The following is an 18,277-nucleotide window of genomic DNA, read 5'->3' on the forward strand; positions in this document are numbered from 1 at the left end:
TGTGGCAGCTCTTCCACCCATCTATCCTTTGCATCATCCAACCTCTTCTTGAGTCCACTCACTATGACCTTATTGACAGTCTTAGCCTGTCCATTCCCCTGTGGATAAGCTAAGGTGGAGTACCTATTCTTAATGCCCAATTCACAACAGTACCTCCTGAAGGCTTTGCTATCAAAATGAAGACCATTGTTCGAGATGAGGGTATGAGGGATCCCAAATCGAGTGACAACATTTTTCCACACAAACCTTTTGGCGTCCACATCCCTGATATTTAACAGGGGCTCAGCTTCAACCCATTTGGTGAAGTAATCAGTGCCGACCAACATCCACCTCTTATTTCCTGCTGCTTTAGGAAAATGCCCGACAATGTCAAGCCCCACTGAGCAAAAGGCCAAGGGCTAGACAAAGGGTTGAGGACACCCCCTGGTTGATGAATATTTGGGGCATATCTTTGACATTGGTCACACTTCTTCATGTATTCTTGTGCCTCCTTTTACATAGTTGGCCACCAGTACCCTTGAGTGTGGGCTCTGTGAGACAGTGATCTTCCCCTTATATGACTTCCACAAATCCCTTCGTGTAGCTTCTTTAAGAGTGGGTCCACTGCCTCAGGATGGACGCATAACAAATACGGCCCTAGAAAAAGAGCGCTTGTATAACTTTTGATCCTTGAACAACTAGAACCGAGGAGCTTTTCTTCGCATTTTATTAGCCTCCCCCTTTTCCACGAGCAAAATGTCATCCTTAAGAAATATCACAATAGGATCCATCCAACTAGGCCCTGCCCTGATTTGGTGAATAAGGACCTTCTGCTCTCTCATCTTGGTAGGCCTGCACAAATCTTCAACCAGGATAACTTGAGGTAAACTCTGTGCTGAGGAGGTTTCAAGAGTGGTAAGAGAGTCAACATGCGTGTTTCTGCTCCTTGGGATTTATTGTAAGGTGAAAGATTCAAACCCTGATTGCAAGTGCTTAACTTGACTCAAATAGTCCTGCATTCTCATGTCCCTGGCTTCCAGTTCTCCCTTTACTTGGCCTACAACCAACCTTGAAACTGAAAATATCTCCACCATTCTTCCTCCCATTTTCTGAACCATAGTCATTCCCACCAATAGAGCCTCGTACTCAGCCTCATTGTTCGTGGCCGAGAAGTCCAACCTCAAGGATTTCTCAATGATGATTTTTTCAAGAGATACTACAACTAGCCCAACTCTTGATCTCCTTTAATTTGCTATGCCATCGACATACACCTTCCAAGATAAAGGTTCTTGTAAGAAGATCATCCCAACTGATTTTTCATCCATGTTTGGCCTTTCACCATTTTCTTCTAAGGAAGGTTCAGCAAACTTAGCCACCAAATTTGCAAGGACCTGTCCCTTTATAGAAGTGTGAGACATATACTTGATATCGAAAGCTCATAGGATCGCTCCCCATTTTGCAATCCTCCCTGTGTAATCAGCTTTTCGAAGCAGCAATTGAAGAGGGAGTTAGGTTAGAACCACAACAGTGTAAGCCTGGAAGTAATGCGGGAGCTATCGTGTAGCATGTACTACTGCCAAGATGGCCTTCTCCAATGGTAAATAGCGAACCTCTACCTCATGTAGTGATTTGCTCATGTAATAAACTGGTCTTTGCACCTCATTATCAACTCGTATCAGTACCAAACTCACAGTGTGTGAGGCCACAACAATATAAGCAAATATAACCTCCTCCTCCTCGGGCTTGGACATAATTGGTGGCTAAGAAAGATATTCCTTCAATCGCTAGAAGGTTGAGGAACATTCCTCTGTCCATTCAAATCACTTCTACTTATGCAACAACGAGAAGAAGGGCCTACACTTGTTTGCTGACCAAGAAATGAATTGGTTCAAAGCGACAGTCATTCCTGTCAACTTTTGGACCTTTTTGGGTTTCCGAGGAGGCCGCAGGTTGTTAATTGCTCTAATCTTATTAGGGTCAACTTCAATTCCGCAATGGGTAACCATATAACCCAGAAACTTGCCAGAGCCTACGCCAAAAGAACACTTAGCGGCATTAAGGCGCAATTTGTGTTTCCTTAGTATCTTAAAAATATTCCCGAGGTCACCTATATGCTCAGACTCTGCTTTACTCTTTACCACCGTATCATCTATATACACCTCAATATTTTTGCCTAACTGAGTCTCAAACATCCTGGTCATCATCCTTTGGTAGGTAGACCCTGAATTTTTCAATCCAAATGACATTACTTTGTAGTGGTAATTCCTAGTGGGTGTAAGAAAAGCAGTCTTTTCCTGATCATCCAAAGCTAACAGTATCTTATGATAGCCCTGAAAGGCATCCAAAAAGCTCATCCAATGATAGCCTACAGTTGCGTCCACTAATTGACCCATCCGAGGTAGGGAGAAAAGGTCCTTTGGGCAAACTTTATTTAAATCTATAAATTCTACACACACTCGCCACTTCCCAGTTTTCTTTTTCACCACCATTGTATTGGCTAGCCACTAAGGTAAAATACCTCATTTATAGCCTCAACCTGCTTGAGCTTGAGCATTTCCCCCTTGACAGCGTCAAAATGTTCCCTAGATGAGCACCGAGGTGGTTGCTTCTTAAGGATGTCAGATGGATTGACGTTTAATCGATGGCAAATAAAATTTGGATCCACCTCAGGGGCTTTGTAGGCACTCCACGCAAACATGTCAATATTTTTTCTAAGAAAATCTATCAGCTCTTGCCTCTCCTTAGGGGGCAGTTGAACTCCGACTTGAAAGAACTTCTCTTCATCATTGCCATTAACAACTCTTTCCAACTGCTCGCACTTTACCCTTTCTACCTTTACCTCCGTGGACAACACCAGCACCTATGATTGCTATAAGTCCCACCCAGCAGAGGCCAAGGACTCACCTCCAGTTTGATGTCTAATTGCGGTCACCATGCACTGCCTGGCCATAGATTGGCTCCCCACCAACGCTTCAACCTGATCCCCAGATGGATACTTTACCTTCAGGTGCAGGGTGGAAGGTATGGCTCCCATGGCGTGAAGCCAAGGCCTTGCTGCAATAGCAGTGTAGGGGGAGTAGGCGTCTACCACGATGAAGTTCACCTCCATTACCTCTGTCTCAGTCTGAACGGGTAGTCGGATCTGGCCTTTCGAAAAGACAACCTTCTCGTCAAACCCTATTAGTGGGGAATCATAGCAGGTCAGGTCCTCCAATCTCAGCTTCAGCCCCCTAAATAGGTCAGGGTACATGATTTCTACGCCACTGCCTTGATCTACCAACACTCTCTTCACATCATACCTACCTATTCTAAGGGTGACCACTAGGGCATCATTATGTGACTATAAGGTTCCAACCTTATCCTCATCCGAAAAGCTCAAAGTCGGCAGGACTTCCATTCTATTCAGCTTTGGATTAGGGGGCAAGCCCTCTATAGATGGTCGAGCTATAGACATCACCCTGGATGGCTGAGCACCAGTCCTTCCCAGAGTAGCAAGAATGATACTGATTGTACCTAGAGGTGGTCTTGTAGAAGCATCTTTCTAAGCCCTTGACCCTACCTAACCACCCTATCCATTGGGTTGGTATAGGAATTGCTTTAACTTTCCCGCCTTAACCAATTACTCCAGATGGCTTCACAAAGTCCTGCAACCCTTGGTAGTGTGCCCTCATTCCTGATGGTACTGGCAATGAAGACTCTGGTGCTTCATGGGGTCTCCTCCCTTCTTAGTTGGCCACTTAAAATATGGCTCGTTCTTAATTTTTTCCAAAACCTGATGCACAGGTTCTTGGAATATGGTACTAACCATCTGGGTGGCAACTGAGCCAGGGTGCCCGGCAAAATCTCTCTGAGGTTAACTGCGATTGTACCTATCCGACGTGAATTCCCTCCGCTCCTAGGGGATCACCTTAGCCTTTCCCTTTCGTTGCTGTTGATCCTCGATCCGTTTGTACTCGTCGATACTATCCATGTGCTGACGCACGCTCCCAGCAGGTTTCCTTGTCAGAGATTTTCTCAAATCATGCTTGGCGAATAGGCCAACTTTAAAAGTCCTTATGGCCACGTTGTCGAAATTCCCATCAATCTCATTGAACATCTTCCAGTACCTATCAAAGTATGTTTTCAAGGTCTCCCCTTCCTCCATGGTCATGAACAATAAGGAGTCCAAAGGCCAAGGAACCCTGTTGCAAGTAACAAAACGAGCCCAAACACCCGAGTAAGCTCCTTAAAGGAGTTGATAAAGTCTTCCCTCAGGCCGTCAAACCACCTCATTGCCACAGGCCCCAAACTAGATGGAAACACCTTGCACATCAATGCCTCATTTTTGGAGTGAACAGCCATTCTCTGGTTGAAGTGGCTCACATACTCCACCAGATCTGTTCGACCATTGCACATGGTGAATGTTGGCTGAGCAAACCGCCGAGGAAGTTTTCCTCCTTCAATTCTGCATGTAAAAGGTGATTTGGAGATCTGGTTCAACGCTCTACTCATAGTGTCGTTTCCCAGACCTTTGCGAGACGGGCTCTTATTTCTACACTCATAATGGCGATCCTCATCATATGAAAAAGACTCACTGGGAGGGGTCCTTGACCTAGGCCTATAGCTGCCATCCCCATTGTCATCAGAAGAAGGGTTAGAGCTTAAAGGAGTCTTTCTTCGTCATTCGCGGCATAACCTCCTCCGCAAACAGTCGATCTCCAACTGCAGGCTTTTGGTATTCTCCTCATGAGAGATGTGACTTCTACTTCGAGACTGGCTCCTGCTAGTTTGCATGGTGTGCACACTAACCTCGCGATCCCTCCTTTGTTCAAAATTGAGAAATTGGTCCTGACGTTGAGAGCCAACAGACTCCTCCTAGTTGGAGCCCGAACTTACCATAGCTAGACGTTGATCTCGTTGAAACTCAAGTCTTCCCCACACACGGCGCCAATTGTACAGGCGACATTTTGGTTCTTGAGCCAATGACACGTGTCTTTTGTTATTTTGTTTTTCTTTTCTTTTCTTTCTTAAAAAGGTGTTCACTAAAAATTAAGTAAGCTAAGCATTGTAATTAGGCTCATAAAATTAAATGATAAAGAAGGAAGTATGAATAACAAAATATTCATTACAAATGGTTGTAGGTATTTAATTTGATGAAAAGTTTCAATTGTAGCATATGTCATCATTTATTGTGAAAATTTAAATATTGTGACAATGTTTTATCAAAACCTAGTTGTTTATTGTTGGAAGATGATGACATTTGTTATCATTCTTAGTAGAATTTTTTTGTGAGTAGATACTATCTTTAGTAAATAGGTTCTAAGAAATTATCATACTAAATAGATAGCCAGATATTAAATAACTATTCTAAATTTAAATACATGATTTGATACTACTTCAAAAAAAAAATTATCTAAAATTTTTCACTCAAGGAGCAACACGGTGCAACCCTTACTAGTATATATAAAAAGCGCCAATGTGCAAACAGTGATTGTGTACAGTGCTTTGGTTTGTTCAACCCGTGCACATTGTTCATCAGGCTTTTTTTTTTTTTCACCAGTGTTGTTTGTGATTCTTTGTCTTTTCCTTTAAATATTTATTATTTATATGTGCATATACAGTTACACTGACTCAACAAATTCTTACAATATTTTCACAATTATTTGACCATTTGCACTATTAATTTTTTTTTCCCACAATACACTGGTTTTGCTTGTGCTTTTTTTGTCTTTTCTTTTAAATATTTATATGTGCATATACAGTTACACCAACACAACACATTCTTACAATATTTTCACAATGATTGAGGTGTCAATTTTTTAAAGGTCAAAATAAAATAATAAAATAAGAAACTGAGAATTACTACCTTCTAAAACTCAAAATACGTGAAGAAAATTTTTGAGATGTTAAAATTTAGAGGGGGTATTTTAGACATTACAAAATAAATATTTTAAAAATCATAAGCTTTCATTAGGATTTAATTGATAGAATAACAATATAACATAGTTGCTATTTTCCAAAATATTAAGGGAAAAATTGCTTGATTTTAAAGTTTAAGGAGTAATATTATGTCCACAACATTTTCAAAATAATTTCATAACAAATTTTATGTGGTAAGGTATTTTTGATGGATAAAAAAGTGATATCAATTGTGGGCTCAGTTTAAAACCAATAACAACTTGTCATTTAGAATTTGTTCTAAACATGTTATGGATGTAGCATTTCTCTCAAATAAAATAAAATAAAAATATTTATTCGAATCCTAAAAATGAAGGTATTGTGAAAATGTTATAATATTTTGTTGTATTCTTAGACTTCTTTTTTAATATAGTCAAATTGGGTGAGCTAAATATCACGGTTTCACACAATTTTCTTGTGTTGTCATTTTTTTTTTAATGCATAATTTTAAAACCATTAATAATTTTTCACCGAAAATTTGCTGTGAAAATGCTATGGACATAAAAATAAAATAATAATATCAAACTGAGACTTACCATAGTTGGAAATAAAAAAAAATATTGCGAAAATGTTGTGACATTTTGTTGTGTTCTTAGGATTCTTTTTTGTGTGACATTTTGTTGTGTTCCTAGACTTCTTTTTTTTGTTTAGTCAAATTTGGTGAGCAAAAATTCATTTTTTTAGGCACAATTTTCTTCAATTGGCTTTTTATTTGTTTATTTTTAAAAAAATACACGATTTAAAGCGGTTAGCCAAATTTAAAATAGTAACAATTTACCACTAGAATTTATTATGAAATGTTGTTAATGTAGCATTACTCTAAAATAAAATAATAAAATATCAGACCAGAACCACCTAGCTAGAAATAAAGGTATTAAAAATATTGTGACATTTTGTTGCGTTCCTAGACTTCTTTTTTAGTTTAGTCAATTTGTTGAACCAAAATTCATTGTTTTATGTATATTTTTTAGGTTGATTTTTTTTTTAACCATTGTTTCAAGTTATTAAAAAAACACAACACACCACACACACACACAATTGACGAATAGCACTTTCCTCTTTATGTTTGAGGTAGTTTCATCCCCTAAACTAAAGTTGAATAATTTCTTCTTTATATTTTGTAAATGAGCATATACTCCTATTGCTACTCTCTTAGTTAAGCTCTAACGAAATCTTATAATTCCTAAAATATTCTATTGTGCAATGTCTAAAATACTTCTACTAAATTTTAATGTCCAAAAAAATTCTTTGTATATTTTGAATATTATGTGGTAGACTGGTAGTCATACTTGGAAAGTTAGAGTGATGATATATGGTGTTCTATTTGTTACCTAAAGAATACTAATTTATTAGGTTTAAGTCTTCTAGACTTATAATTTTATCTAATAGAAACTTTGATGACGGATGTCTTTTGTTATTTTGTTCTTTTCTAATTTTTTTTTTCTACTTAAAAGGGTGTTCATTAAAAATAAGTAAGCGAAACATCGTAGTTAGACTCATAAAATAAGATTATAAAGAATGAAGTATGAATAACAAATCTTCATTGTAGATGGTTACAAGTATTTACTTTGATAAAAATCTTCAAAAAAATTGTAGTATATATTATCATTCATTGCGAAAATTTAAATATTGTGAAAAAATGATGACATTCATTATCATTCTTTATAGCATTTTTGGTGAGTAGATATTACATTTAGTAAATAGGTTCTAAGAAATTGTCATAGTAAATAGATATTCAAATTGGTATTTTAAATTTAAATACATGATTTCATATTTCTTCAAAAAAAAGAATCTATATTAATTTTCTCACTAAAAGGGCAGCACATGCCTTGCACGTGCAACCCACACTAGTATATAAAAAGAGCCAATGGCTCTATCTACAGTCATTTTTGGTTTAGTTAAGTTTTTGGACACTAGCTACTAAAAAAAATGCTCCGTTTAGTACTTTCTATAGAAGCTTTAGTTTGGTCAATGGAAAAACACACCACTTCAATGAGCTGGCATATTTCTTTATATTTTTTTTTATTAGTACACCAGCTTGGTTTGAGCTACACGTTTGTGTTTTTGTTTCTCTTTTTTAGTATATATATATTATATGTGTATTTTGGTTTAGGAGTTGTTATTATGATACAAAAAATTGTCACAATATTTTCACAATTGTTGAAGTATTAGTTCCTTATATCTATATATAAAAAGAGTGAATGCAAAAAGGTATAGTAGTTTCGCTACAGTATCTTTACTTTAATTGTTCAACTTGCACTATTTCCCTGGTGGTTTTTTTTTTTTTGGTGAATGTGGTAAAGCTACAGTAGGTTTGCGACATTATTTTTAGTTTGTCCAATTCGCACCGTTTCACAGTAAATAAAATATTAACACGACAAATTGGCACAATATTTTCACAATTGTTGAGGTGATAGTTCCTTATAGGTAAAAATAAAATAATAAAATATAATACTGGAACAAACCACAACTAAAAATAAAAGTATTGTGAAAATGTTAAGACATCTTATTCTCATCACAATATTTTCAAAATTGTTGAGGTGCCAATTCTTTACAAGTAAAAAAAAATATATATATAATAAAATTGTAAAGGTATTATGAAAATGTTGTGCCATTTTGTTATGTTTTTAGAAATTTTTTGTTGGTTTAGTCAATTTTGTTGAGCCAAAACTCACTGTTTCACATACAGTTTTCTTGGGTTGACTTTTTGAATTTTTTTATGCACCATTTTAAGTAAAAACACAGTTTTACACACAAAAACAAAAACTTAGGATAAAAACATTTTTCATCCTTTATGTTTGGGGTAGTTTACAATTTCTCATTGAACTTTAATATCAAGCAATTTTTCCCTTAATATTTTGGAAAATAGAAAATATGTCATATTGTTATTCTCTCAGTTAAACCCTAGTGAAAGTTTATAATTCTTAAAATATTTTATTATGTAATGTCTAAAATACTCCCACTAAATTTTAACATCCCAAAAATTTTCTTCACGTATTCTAAATTTTAGATGGTAGTAATTCTGGGAAAGTTGGAAAGATGGTATAAGATGTTTTATTTATTATCTAAAGAACATTGATTTTTAAGGTTTAAATTTTTGAAAATTTACCTAATGGAAAATTCAATGACACATGTCTTTTGTTATCTTTTTATTTTTCTCCCTTAGCAAAACTCAATTGCTTATTGTTGGAAGATAATAATATTCGTTATCATTCTTAGAAGTTTTTAGTAAATGGATATATTACCTTTAGCAAATAGATACTAAAAAACTATTATAGTAAAATAGATATTTATATTTTAAATAGCTACCCTAATTTTGTGTAAGATCCAAATTCTTATATGAATGAGATTGACTTTTTATAACATAATAATCAAATTTATTAAAATTAATATCTCTTTTAATTAATGTAATCTCTATGTACTTTAAAAATCAAATGATTTATATTTTTGTTTTGTGATATAAATAAAATGTAAAATTGACATTTATCACTACTTCTTCTTTTTCATGGCAAGCATTTGCTTGCCGTGCAAGTGCTAAATGCTTGCCGTGCACGTGCTGCCCTAACTAGTTTTCTATAAAATGTGGGATAGATTGCTGTGAGAAAAAGGAAAAGGGAGAAGAACTCAAAATAGTATAGTCAATGCTGAATAGTGGCGGAAAGTGAAAATTGAGATAGAGTTAGGTTTTAATTTTTTTTTTTTTTGAGAGATTGGTATTTCTTGGAGTCTTTTTCTTGTTATTTCAGTAGTAAACTAGTTTGTTACTTTTTAGAGAAAAAATTTAGAGACAGAATAAAATATCACAATATTTTAATAAAATTATTATCTTTAGATTGTGAGAGGTCCTATTCTACTATTTTGTTAGTTTATTTAATTTTATTTTAACCAATAGGAGACTGAAGTCTCTATTGTTACGAAAATGTTGTAATAATCTGTCATGTACATAAAACATCTCTCAACTCAAATAAATATACTTTTTGGTTTTCTATACGTTGTGGTCAGTGATTGGTCGGTTTAAAATGGTAAGTGGGACTCGTCCTTTTGTTTCTTTTCCATGTACAAAGCATATGATAGACTGATAGTACGGGTTCATGGTGCATAATAAACATAATAGAAATGCTTTTTTTTTTTCAGAGAAGTCAGGGGGGCAACTGTCCCTCTTGCCCCTTGGCTCCGCCAATGACATTACATACTTTGCTTTATAATTAAGTATTGTGAATCCTAATGATAATATTTCGAGACAATGATTAAAACAATTCTAAATCAAATAATTCCTATTAGAATAATATTAAAACACAAGAAGCATGATTAGAAAATAGTAAAAGTTGGAAGAATGTACGTATATATATTTTTAAATTTATTATAACCTTTTAAATATTATACAAAGAAGATTTTCTAAGAATAATTATAAATATATCTTAAACATTTTAACAAAGCAATTCAATAGTATTAGGTTTAAAATACGCTTTATGTTGAGAATAGTTATGTTATAATTTTGTGATATTTATTCTTTTTAAACATAAAATAATTTATTCATAATAGACATATACATATTAATAAAATTAAGATCAACCACACTCCTCTAAAAGAAAATTTTCTAGCTCCACCGGTGTGCAAGGGCTCGCAAGGGTGCTATTGTAGCTTAAGTCGTCAGTTATTCAAGGTCGGTCAATGCCTCAATAGTATCAAGCCTAGCTTGTCACTGGTTAGGACCCTATTGATTGAGTTTAGGATGTGGAGTTCAATGTCAAATGGCAGCTACAATGTGAGTTGCTATTTTTCGGGGTGGGTTAATTGGGAAAAGATGAGTGGTTTGTGGTTACTTGCGGTGGTAGTTGGGGCTGTTGGTTAGGAGATTGTCATGAGTCTGGCCATATGGGCCAAGTTTGATATAGGTTTCAGAGAATGAGGTTTATAGAGCCTAATGGGTTACAAGTTTGGTATGGACTTGGTTAATTTGAGTAAATTGGGTTAGATAGGGTGATTGTGGGTTATGAGTTTGTAATAAGGAGGTAGGGAGGTTGCTTTGGTGAGTTTTTGGCAGACATGGCAAAATGGGTGGGTTGGGTTCGGGTTTAGGTTGATATGTATTTTTTCAAAAAAAAAAAAAAAATTATTGTGTTTGCCATGTGGTAAGTCACGCAACAAATTATTTGACAAAGAAAAAAAAACATACAAGAAATTACAAATGCCCCGTTAGATAGCTAATTTGACAAAGATAAAAAACATATAAGAAATTTACAATCTTGAAAACAAAGCGAGAAATTTATAATCTGCTTCACTCTTTTCACACTTAGCAATGCTTCTCATACATGTTTGTAATTTCAAATATATGTTTTTGACTTTACTGCAACTAGATTATCTTAGCATATATTTTATCATTTAATATCTAAAAATCTTTACTTATTGCCTTATTCAAGTGAGAATAATGCCCCAATCATTCTTCTTTCAATTTGTTTGTCAATTGAGTTTGAGTTGTACATTGTAAAGCTTAAAACAAACATGTAAACCCACCATGTATTAATTTTTTTTGTCTTTTCAAAATGAGTTGTATCACGAGTCAACTCATTTTTATTTCAAATTAAAAAGAGATTATGTTTATATTGGGTTATCCATTATTTGGTCCCAACCCATTTTTCCATGTCTAGTTGTTGGGATTAATTGAATGTTGAGTTCGAGTAATAGCAATTGTGAGGGTTAGAAAATAAAAATAAGGGAAAATAAAAAGAGAAACAACATAGTCTAGGCTTGACCACCTAAGCTTACCAATCTTAGACTTCACCACCTGAGGGTGCTTGCAAGTTTGAATCACTACTAAGCTTATTAGCAAAACATCTCTAGTAAAAAAAAAAAAAAAAAAATAAAAATCAAATGCTCCACTGAACCATTTCATCCTTCTAATAAATTTCAAGGATTATTTTAAGGCATATTTACATCCCAAGGAATCATCATCATAAAAAAACTAAATTCAAATTCAAAATTCAAAAATAATCAAAATTCAAAAATAAAATCGATATCTTAAAACACACACATAACAAATTCTGAAATAATTTTGGTTGTGCTCATTGCATGACAAACTGTCATCAATTGCCACCATAATAATCAAATTCTTGCAAGTCGCATATAACTCTTGAGCATGCCAAAAGATTATACTCTGGAGAATGTATCTTGTGTTTCCGCTTAATGCAGCTAGTGTTCCACTGCTGGTGGCGAAAAAAATCATGTTTCCTCCTCTAAAACAACATTCATGACATCTCGGCGTACTCCAATATCATTAATATAACGTTTGACACAGTATGTGCCACAACTTGCCGCCAGGCCAGCAACACCAAGTATTGAAGAACGGGCCATGCTAACAGTAGCAGAAAGGATAACACCACCAGCACTAGCAGCAGCTTGAAAGGATGATGCCTGCCCACTCTGGCCAACGGTAGGAATTACTCGCAAGCCTGTTTTGCAGCATAATGCAAAGTCTTCACAGTTGTTCCTGATAACATCATAGACACCAAAGCCTTTCCGGAGGAAATAAAAGCACGATGAATAACTTGTTCGGGTGACTCGGATGAAGCAAGAGTGCAGGTACCTCCACGAGGTTGGGCAAGAAAGAATTTTCGTGTGACATCATACTCATAGAGGTAGAGATCTCCACCTGAAAGAAAACAATCTATACAAGAAGAGATGACCCCATCACCCTTGATTGATCATCACATATTGAGCATGGATCGTCCAAAGGACGTTGTTGAGGTAATGAGCTCCCAATGAAGCGGTCTAACACAGTTCCTGTACCAGTTTCCTGGCCTTCTCCCGAGTAAAGTGGATAACATTTCCCGCATCGACATATATCCCTGTTGTTACAAAGTAGAATCTAACTGTTTTTACTAGAAATAACTAAAATTGTAACATACATACATCAAGCAAACTAGAAATCAACTCTGGCTGTAAAAACAATTTCCAAGAAAAGACGATTGCGTTCATTCAATCAAATGCAAAGAACCTTTTAACTGCTAGAATAAGTGTATAACCCTTCTGTTTTTCAAATTACTGCCCTACTGGTATAACTTGATAAAGGTAATTGAGCAATGAATAGGATTTCAGCATTGTAATCAACCCAACAGTTCAACTATAATCCTACTAAAATGTTAATTTGAGGGCCAATTCCAAGAGCCTTAATACCATTATAAGACTATATATATATATATATATATTTCAAGATACACAAAAGCATTTCCAAGTGAAAAGACAGGACACTTGAAAATAGCACCTAATTGGGTTTTTGCTGGAAAATAACATTAAGTAATTATTAATTATTAAAAATAGTATTGTAATAAAATTATTTGGAAGAATAGCCTTTCTTTAAATTTTGCATTGAAATCGGGCGATTTCAATTATATCACATCTTGCAATCAAATCATATTTTGAAAAAACAACAAAATTTTAAATTTTAACACTTAAATTTGTCATTAAAAATAAAATAAAATAATTAAATTTAAAAAAAAATCCGCACCTAATTTAATGGAGCCATATAAACAATTTTTTTTTTTTTTTTTTTGGGGGATTGGTATTGTGTTCTTTCCTGAAACAGTGGAGAGGCAGGTTCCACAAAATAGTAAAATTTCCTCCTAAATTTTAATTTGTTATGAGGGTTGTAAGTTGTAACGAAACTTGAAATCCATCCGAATAATGTCATTGTCAACACTCCACACGCACACAAAATAAACGAGAAATATGAGAAAAACAGATACTATTATGAATGAGTAAAGCAAATGCAGGAGTAATTACTTAGATACTAATCAACCCCAAAATACAAAAAAAAATAAAAATAATGATTATAGTCAGAAAGGAAAAGAGGAAGAAATGGAAAGGGCACCGTGGTGGGAGTAGGTATAGGCGAGTCTATAGGAGTAGATATGATCCCCAGGTTTCAGATCCTCCCTCTCGATCTTGTTCGTCAACACTCCCATTGCTTTGATCTTTCTCTCTGCTCTGCTGCCTTCTGCAACTCTCTGTATCAATTTTGTTAGTATGATCGATGAAAACAATAAAGAAAAAGATTCCCACTATTCCCACTCCCCGCTGAGAATCAAAAAGTATTCTTGCTTGTACAATGCAATCACTTCTCCCAAGGGTTTCCTTTCCTTCACTTCCTCATTTTTTTTTTTTTTTAAATAAATTTTTTGTTTTTAAAATTTGATTTCCACCCCTTAAATTTTAAGTGAAAATTAAAATCTAATGCTTCAACAAATTTAAAATTTATTAGTTTAGGTTTACTATTTGATTATACCTAAGACTACTAACATCAACTCTTCTAAAAAATTTAAGATTTAGCATGTTAAAAAGTTACTTTTATCTATTTTAAGATGGTATTTTACCGTACATCCTAGATCACATCTTCTATTCTTTTATAAAACTTATTAAAATAATATATAGAACACATTAAAATAACATAAAAATATGTGAGGATAAAATAATATAACTCAAAGGAACATATAATCACATGGGAAAGGGAAGAGAGAGAAAGAGATCAAAAGTGCAATATGAAAGAGAGAAGACATTAAATCCAGTCACATACCAAAGGTTTCCTTCTTTTTACCCTCTTCGCAACACCCAAGCTCGAGCAACTGCTCCCTCTGAGGGCATGAGTGCGCACGTTGTGAGAGACCTCGACAAAAAAGCGTCCCTCAAAGAAGAGATTTGGGTATCTTTTACGGCATTTCTCTTTTTGGGTAAGTGGTATGAAGTTGTCACTTATTTTTTTATACAAAAAAAGAAAAGAAAAACTAAATATATACAAATACATGACTAAATTGGTCTCTTCATTGATTGAATAAAAGAAATTGCATATCTTGAAAAACTTTAAAATTACATAGCTTTGGGTCCTAGTTACAATCTTCCAAAAATACATGACTTTTGTCCTAGTTACATTCTACTCCAAAAAAATATAGACAATGCTAAATCTACTTAGCCAAAGACCTAAATCCGAAATCTAGGTTACAAAATGGGAAGGTGTTAGGCACCCATTTTGCTCAGACAAAGTTTGGTCATCTAGATTTTTATGACCACTGTACTTTTTCATGCATGTCATGAATGATATGTTGAACATATGACACTAAAATTAAATCACACAAATTTATTTATGAGTGAAGTCTCTTCTTTTGTTTTTAAAAATTCATATTTGTTTTGATTGGTAAAAAAAAAAAAAATTGATTTTGATTTGTCAAAATACCAGATTTGTTTTGTAGTATGTAGAAAAAAGGGGTTTTTGGAGATAAAATTCAGATCTTTTTTGTGATGATTAAAAAAAAGGAAAAGGTTTTTAATGGAAGAAAAAGCAAATCTGTTTTTATATGTTTAAAAAAAGTGAAAAAGACTTTTCAAGAAAAGAGTTTCACTCATAATATATATATATATATATATATATTTTGAAAGGGTTTCACTCATAATATGAATTTATGCAATCATGAATTAAAATAAACACAAACATAGTAATACATAATCTCTTTCTTTATTTCAACAATTTGCATATATTAAAAAAAAATCAAATTTGTATCTTAAGAAAGATACAAATCAGTTTTGATTGAGAAAAAATTAGATCTGCATCTCATAAAGATGCAGATCTCTTTTTGTTTGAGAAAAATTTAGATCTACATCTAAGAAAGATGCATATCTGTTTTTATATTGAGAAAAATCCAGGTCTACATCTAGGAAAGATGCAGATCTATTTTTGTATTGGGAAAAAGTTAGATCTACATCCAATAAAGATGTTGATTTGTTTTATTTCAAGAAAAATCCAGATCTACTCCTAATAAAGATGTAGATTTGTTTTATTTTAAGAAAAAGAATAGTTCACATGCAGATTATTGATATTCAAGAAAAAGATTATAACAATCACATAAAAAAAAAAACAATCATGATGTAAACAAAACAACACTTAACAATTCATATTATGGATATTTGAAAAAGAAAGAGATATAACATGTATCATCACATCATAAGAAAAAGAGTTAAGAAACAACCTCTTGCATGAGCACTCTCTATTCTTGAGATAATGTTTTAGGGTTCAAAGAAATTTATGCAATTTTCTTTGAAACCTAAAAACCCTAATTTAAGTAGCAACACTCAGAGAAGGGATCAAAAAATATAGGCAATTTGAGAGCCTAAAATGTATGCCTCCCAGAGCGTAAAAAAAAGGTGCTGAATTATGAAGTTTAGTCTCTATTTATAGAGGTCAGAGGGCTCTAAAAACTAGGTGTGGACAATTAGGGTTTGAATCCGGATGCATCCTTTTGCGAAAAAATCAAAAAAGGTGTGCCTTATCGTCACCTGAAGACCGTTGGGCCAAAGCCCACAAGGAGAATGTTCGGCCCCTTTAGAGTGCCATTCAGCACTCCAAAAGTGCCAAATTGGCTTTTGGACTCCGAGCACTCTTTTGTGTTCGGGTGTTGTTTGGACTTCTCTTCGAGGGTTTTTTGGCCGGTCTTTGTACCTAGACGCGTTTTCATCCTCCGTCTATGATTTTTTTTTTTTAATCTCTTTTTTGGATAATTCAGGCTATTTAAGAACAATTATCTTGTAGATAAATACCCTAAAATAAATCTTGATAAATTTCAGATTATTCACAATTTTAATGTTATCCAATCATCCATTTTATTCCTATGCATACATCCCCATTTTAAATCCTAATTTTCAACCAATCACAAAACTATCTAATTAATTTTAATTGTTTAACCAATCAGAATTAATTTAAATTAATCATGTGTGGTCGACCTTACCTAGACATAATGCATGTTGACCGTGCAAACTTGATCATGCGATATTTTTTGATCCGATGGTCCGATTTGGAAACTAGAAACACCTTTGTGACCGTTAGAATCTCAAGATTATTTATATGATATGTAATGAATGAATTAATGCATGTAATGCAAAGACTAGTTGATGCATGTAATGCAAGAACAAATTGATGTATGTAATGCAATCATGATTTTTAAGGTACATGGATTGTCATTCAAGTTATTCTTCTTGATTTAATCATGGGTGCAAAATTGAGTGTCTACATGATGCCTCTCATTGACAAAGCTTGAAAAGCGAATGTCAATGTAAAACAAAAACACTAATTTTAGCGACCATGATTTAATTGAGGTTGAATTTTCAAAGATTACCTAGCCCTCAAACCTAAAATCTTTGAACATAGAACTAGTGCCTTATCTTTTGAAAAAAAAAAAAATGAAAGTACTAGACTTAGCTTGTGGTTGATGACTCTGGACATGATTCTTGGAAATTGGGGTGACCAAAGGACTTTTCAATCTTGATCTTGAAAATGGAGTTGTTTGGGATGACGATCAAAGGTCTTCTTCTACTTTGATAATGAATTGCTAGAATGACGATCAAAAGTCTTCTTCTACTTTGATCATGAATGGAATGACAATCAAAGGTCCTCTTCTACTTTGATCTAGAATGAAATGATGTTCAATAATCCTCTTCTACTTTGATCTGGAATGGGATGATGATCAAAGTTCATGGTGATCAAAGGTCCTCCTCTACTTCGATTTGGAATTGAATGACGATCAAAGATCCTCTTCTACTTTGATAATCTCGAATGGAATGACGATCAAAGGTCCTCTTCTATTTTGATAATTTGGAATTACTGAAATGACTTTGATAATATGGAATTATTGAAATGTCGATCAAAGGTCCTCTTCTACTTCGATCTAGAATTTTTGAAATGTCGATCAAAAGTCCTTCTCTACTTCGATCTAGAATTATTGAAATGTTGACCAAAGGTCCTCCTCTACTTTGATCTAGAATTATTGAAATGTCAATCAAAAGTTGTTGTGAAATTTTAAAATACTCGCAAGTGTACGAACCGTACCGAAGTATAGTTTGACAAGAACGAGGTCGAACCCACAGGGATTTGAATGAACGTAGGAAAATTAATTAAACCTTAACCAAATTAATCCTAATCTAGTTTAATAAAAATTGGTTGTTTTGAAATTAAATAAACTAAGCAAATAATAAAATTAAGCAAATAGTTAAACTAAGCAAAAGATATAAAGCAATAAAAAGATGAAAACAATCAAGGGAAAGGAATTAAGGTTTTGGAATCCACCTTGTAAGTCATATCAGTATATATTTATGATCATTAATTTTTCCCAACTCACTACATGATAATCTAGAAATCAATCTTGTTATCATGGAAAATATCCTCATTAAAATCCTTATTTTAAAAATCAAAGGCATGTTCTTCTTCGCTTCTTAAGTATAAAACCAAATCATCAATTGTATCCGTAGCCAAACAAATCACAAGATATATCCAATTCTAAAAATCAAATCATAACTTGTATCCATTGACAGACAAATCACAAAC

General features: G+C 34.0%; 1 protein-coding gene and 1 non-coding gene across 2 annotated transcripts; both read right to left on the reverse strand.

Moving 5' to 3' along the window:
- Nucleotides 1–3,874: 3,874 nt before the first annotated feature.
- Nucleotides 3,875–4,470, reverse strand: LOC112032209 (uncharacterized). The gene is made up of 2 exons (XM_024064971.1): nucleotides 4,247–4,470; nucleotides 3,875–4,160 (listed from the first exon to the last, which is right to left on the reverse strand). Exons 1-2 carry the CDS (start codon nucleotides 4,468–4,470, stop codon nucleotides 3,875–3,877), a joined length of 510 nt encoding a protein of 169 aa, XP_023920739.1.
- A 7,426-nt stretch (nucleotides 4,471–11,896) lies between these two features.
- LOC112006666 (protein LEAD-SENSITIVE 1) lies at nucleotides 11,897–14,162 on the reverse strand. Its single transcript, XR_010626788.1, has 2 exons — nucleotides 13,784–14,162; nucleotides 11,897–12,761 (listed from the first exon to the last, which is right to left on the reverse strand). It is a non-coding gene; the product is annotated as a protein LEAD-SENSITIVE 1 (transcript).
- Between the last annotated feature and the right edge of the window lie 4,115 nt (nucleotides 14,163–18,277).

This window comes from Quercus suber, unplaced genomic scaffold, assembly GCF_002906115.3.
Source record: "Quercus suber isolate HL8 unplaced genomic scaffold, Cork oak 2.0 scaffold_861, whole genome shotgun sequence".
Lineage (NCBI taxonomy): Eukaryota > Viridiplantae > Streptophyta > Magnoliopsida > Fagales > Fagaceae > Quercus > Quercus suber.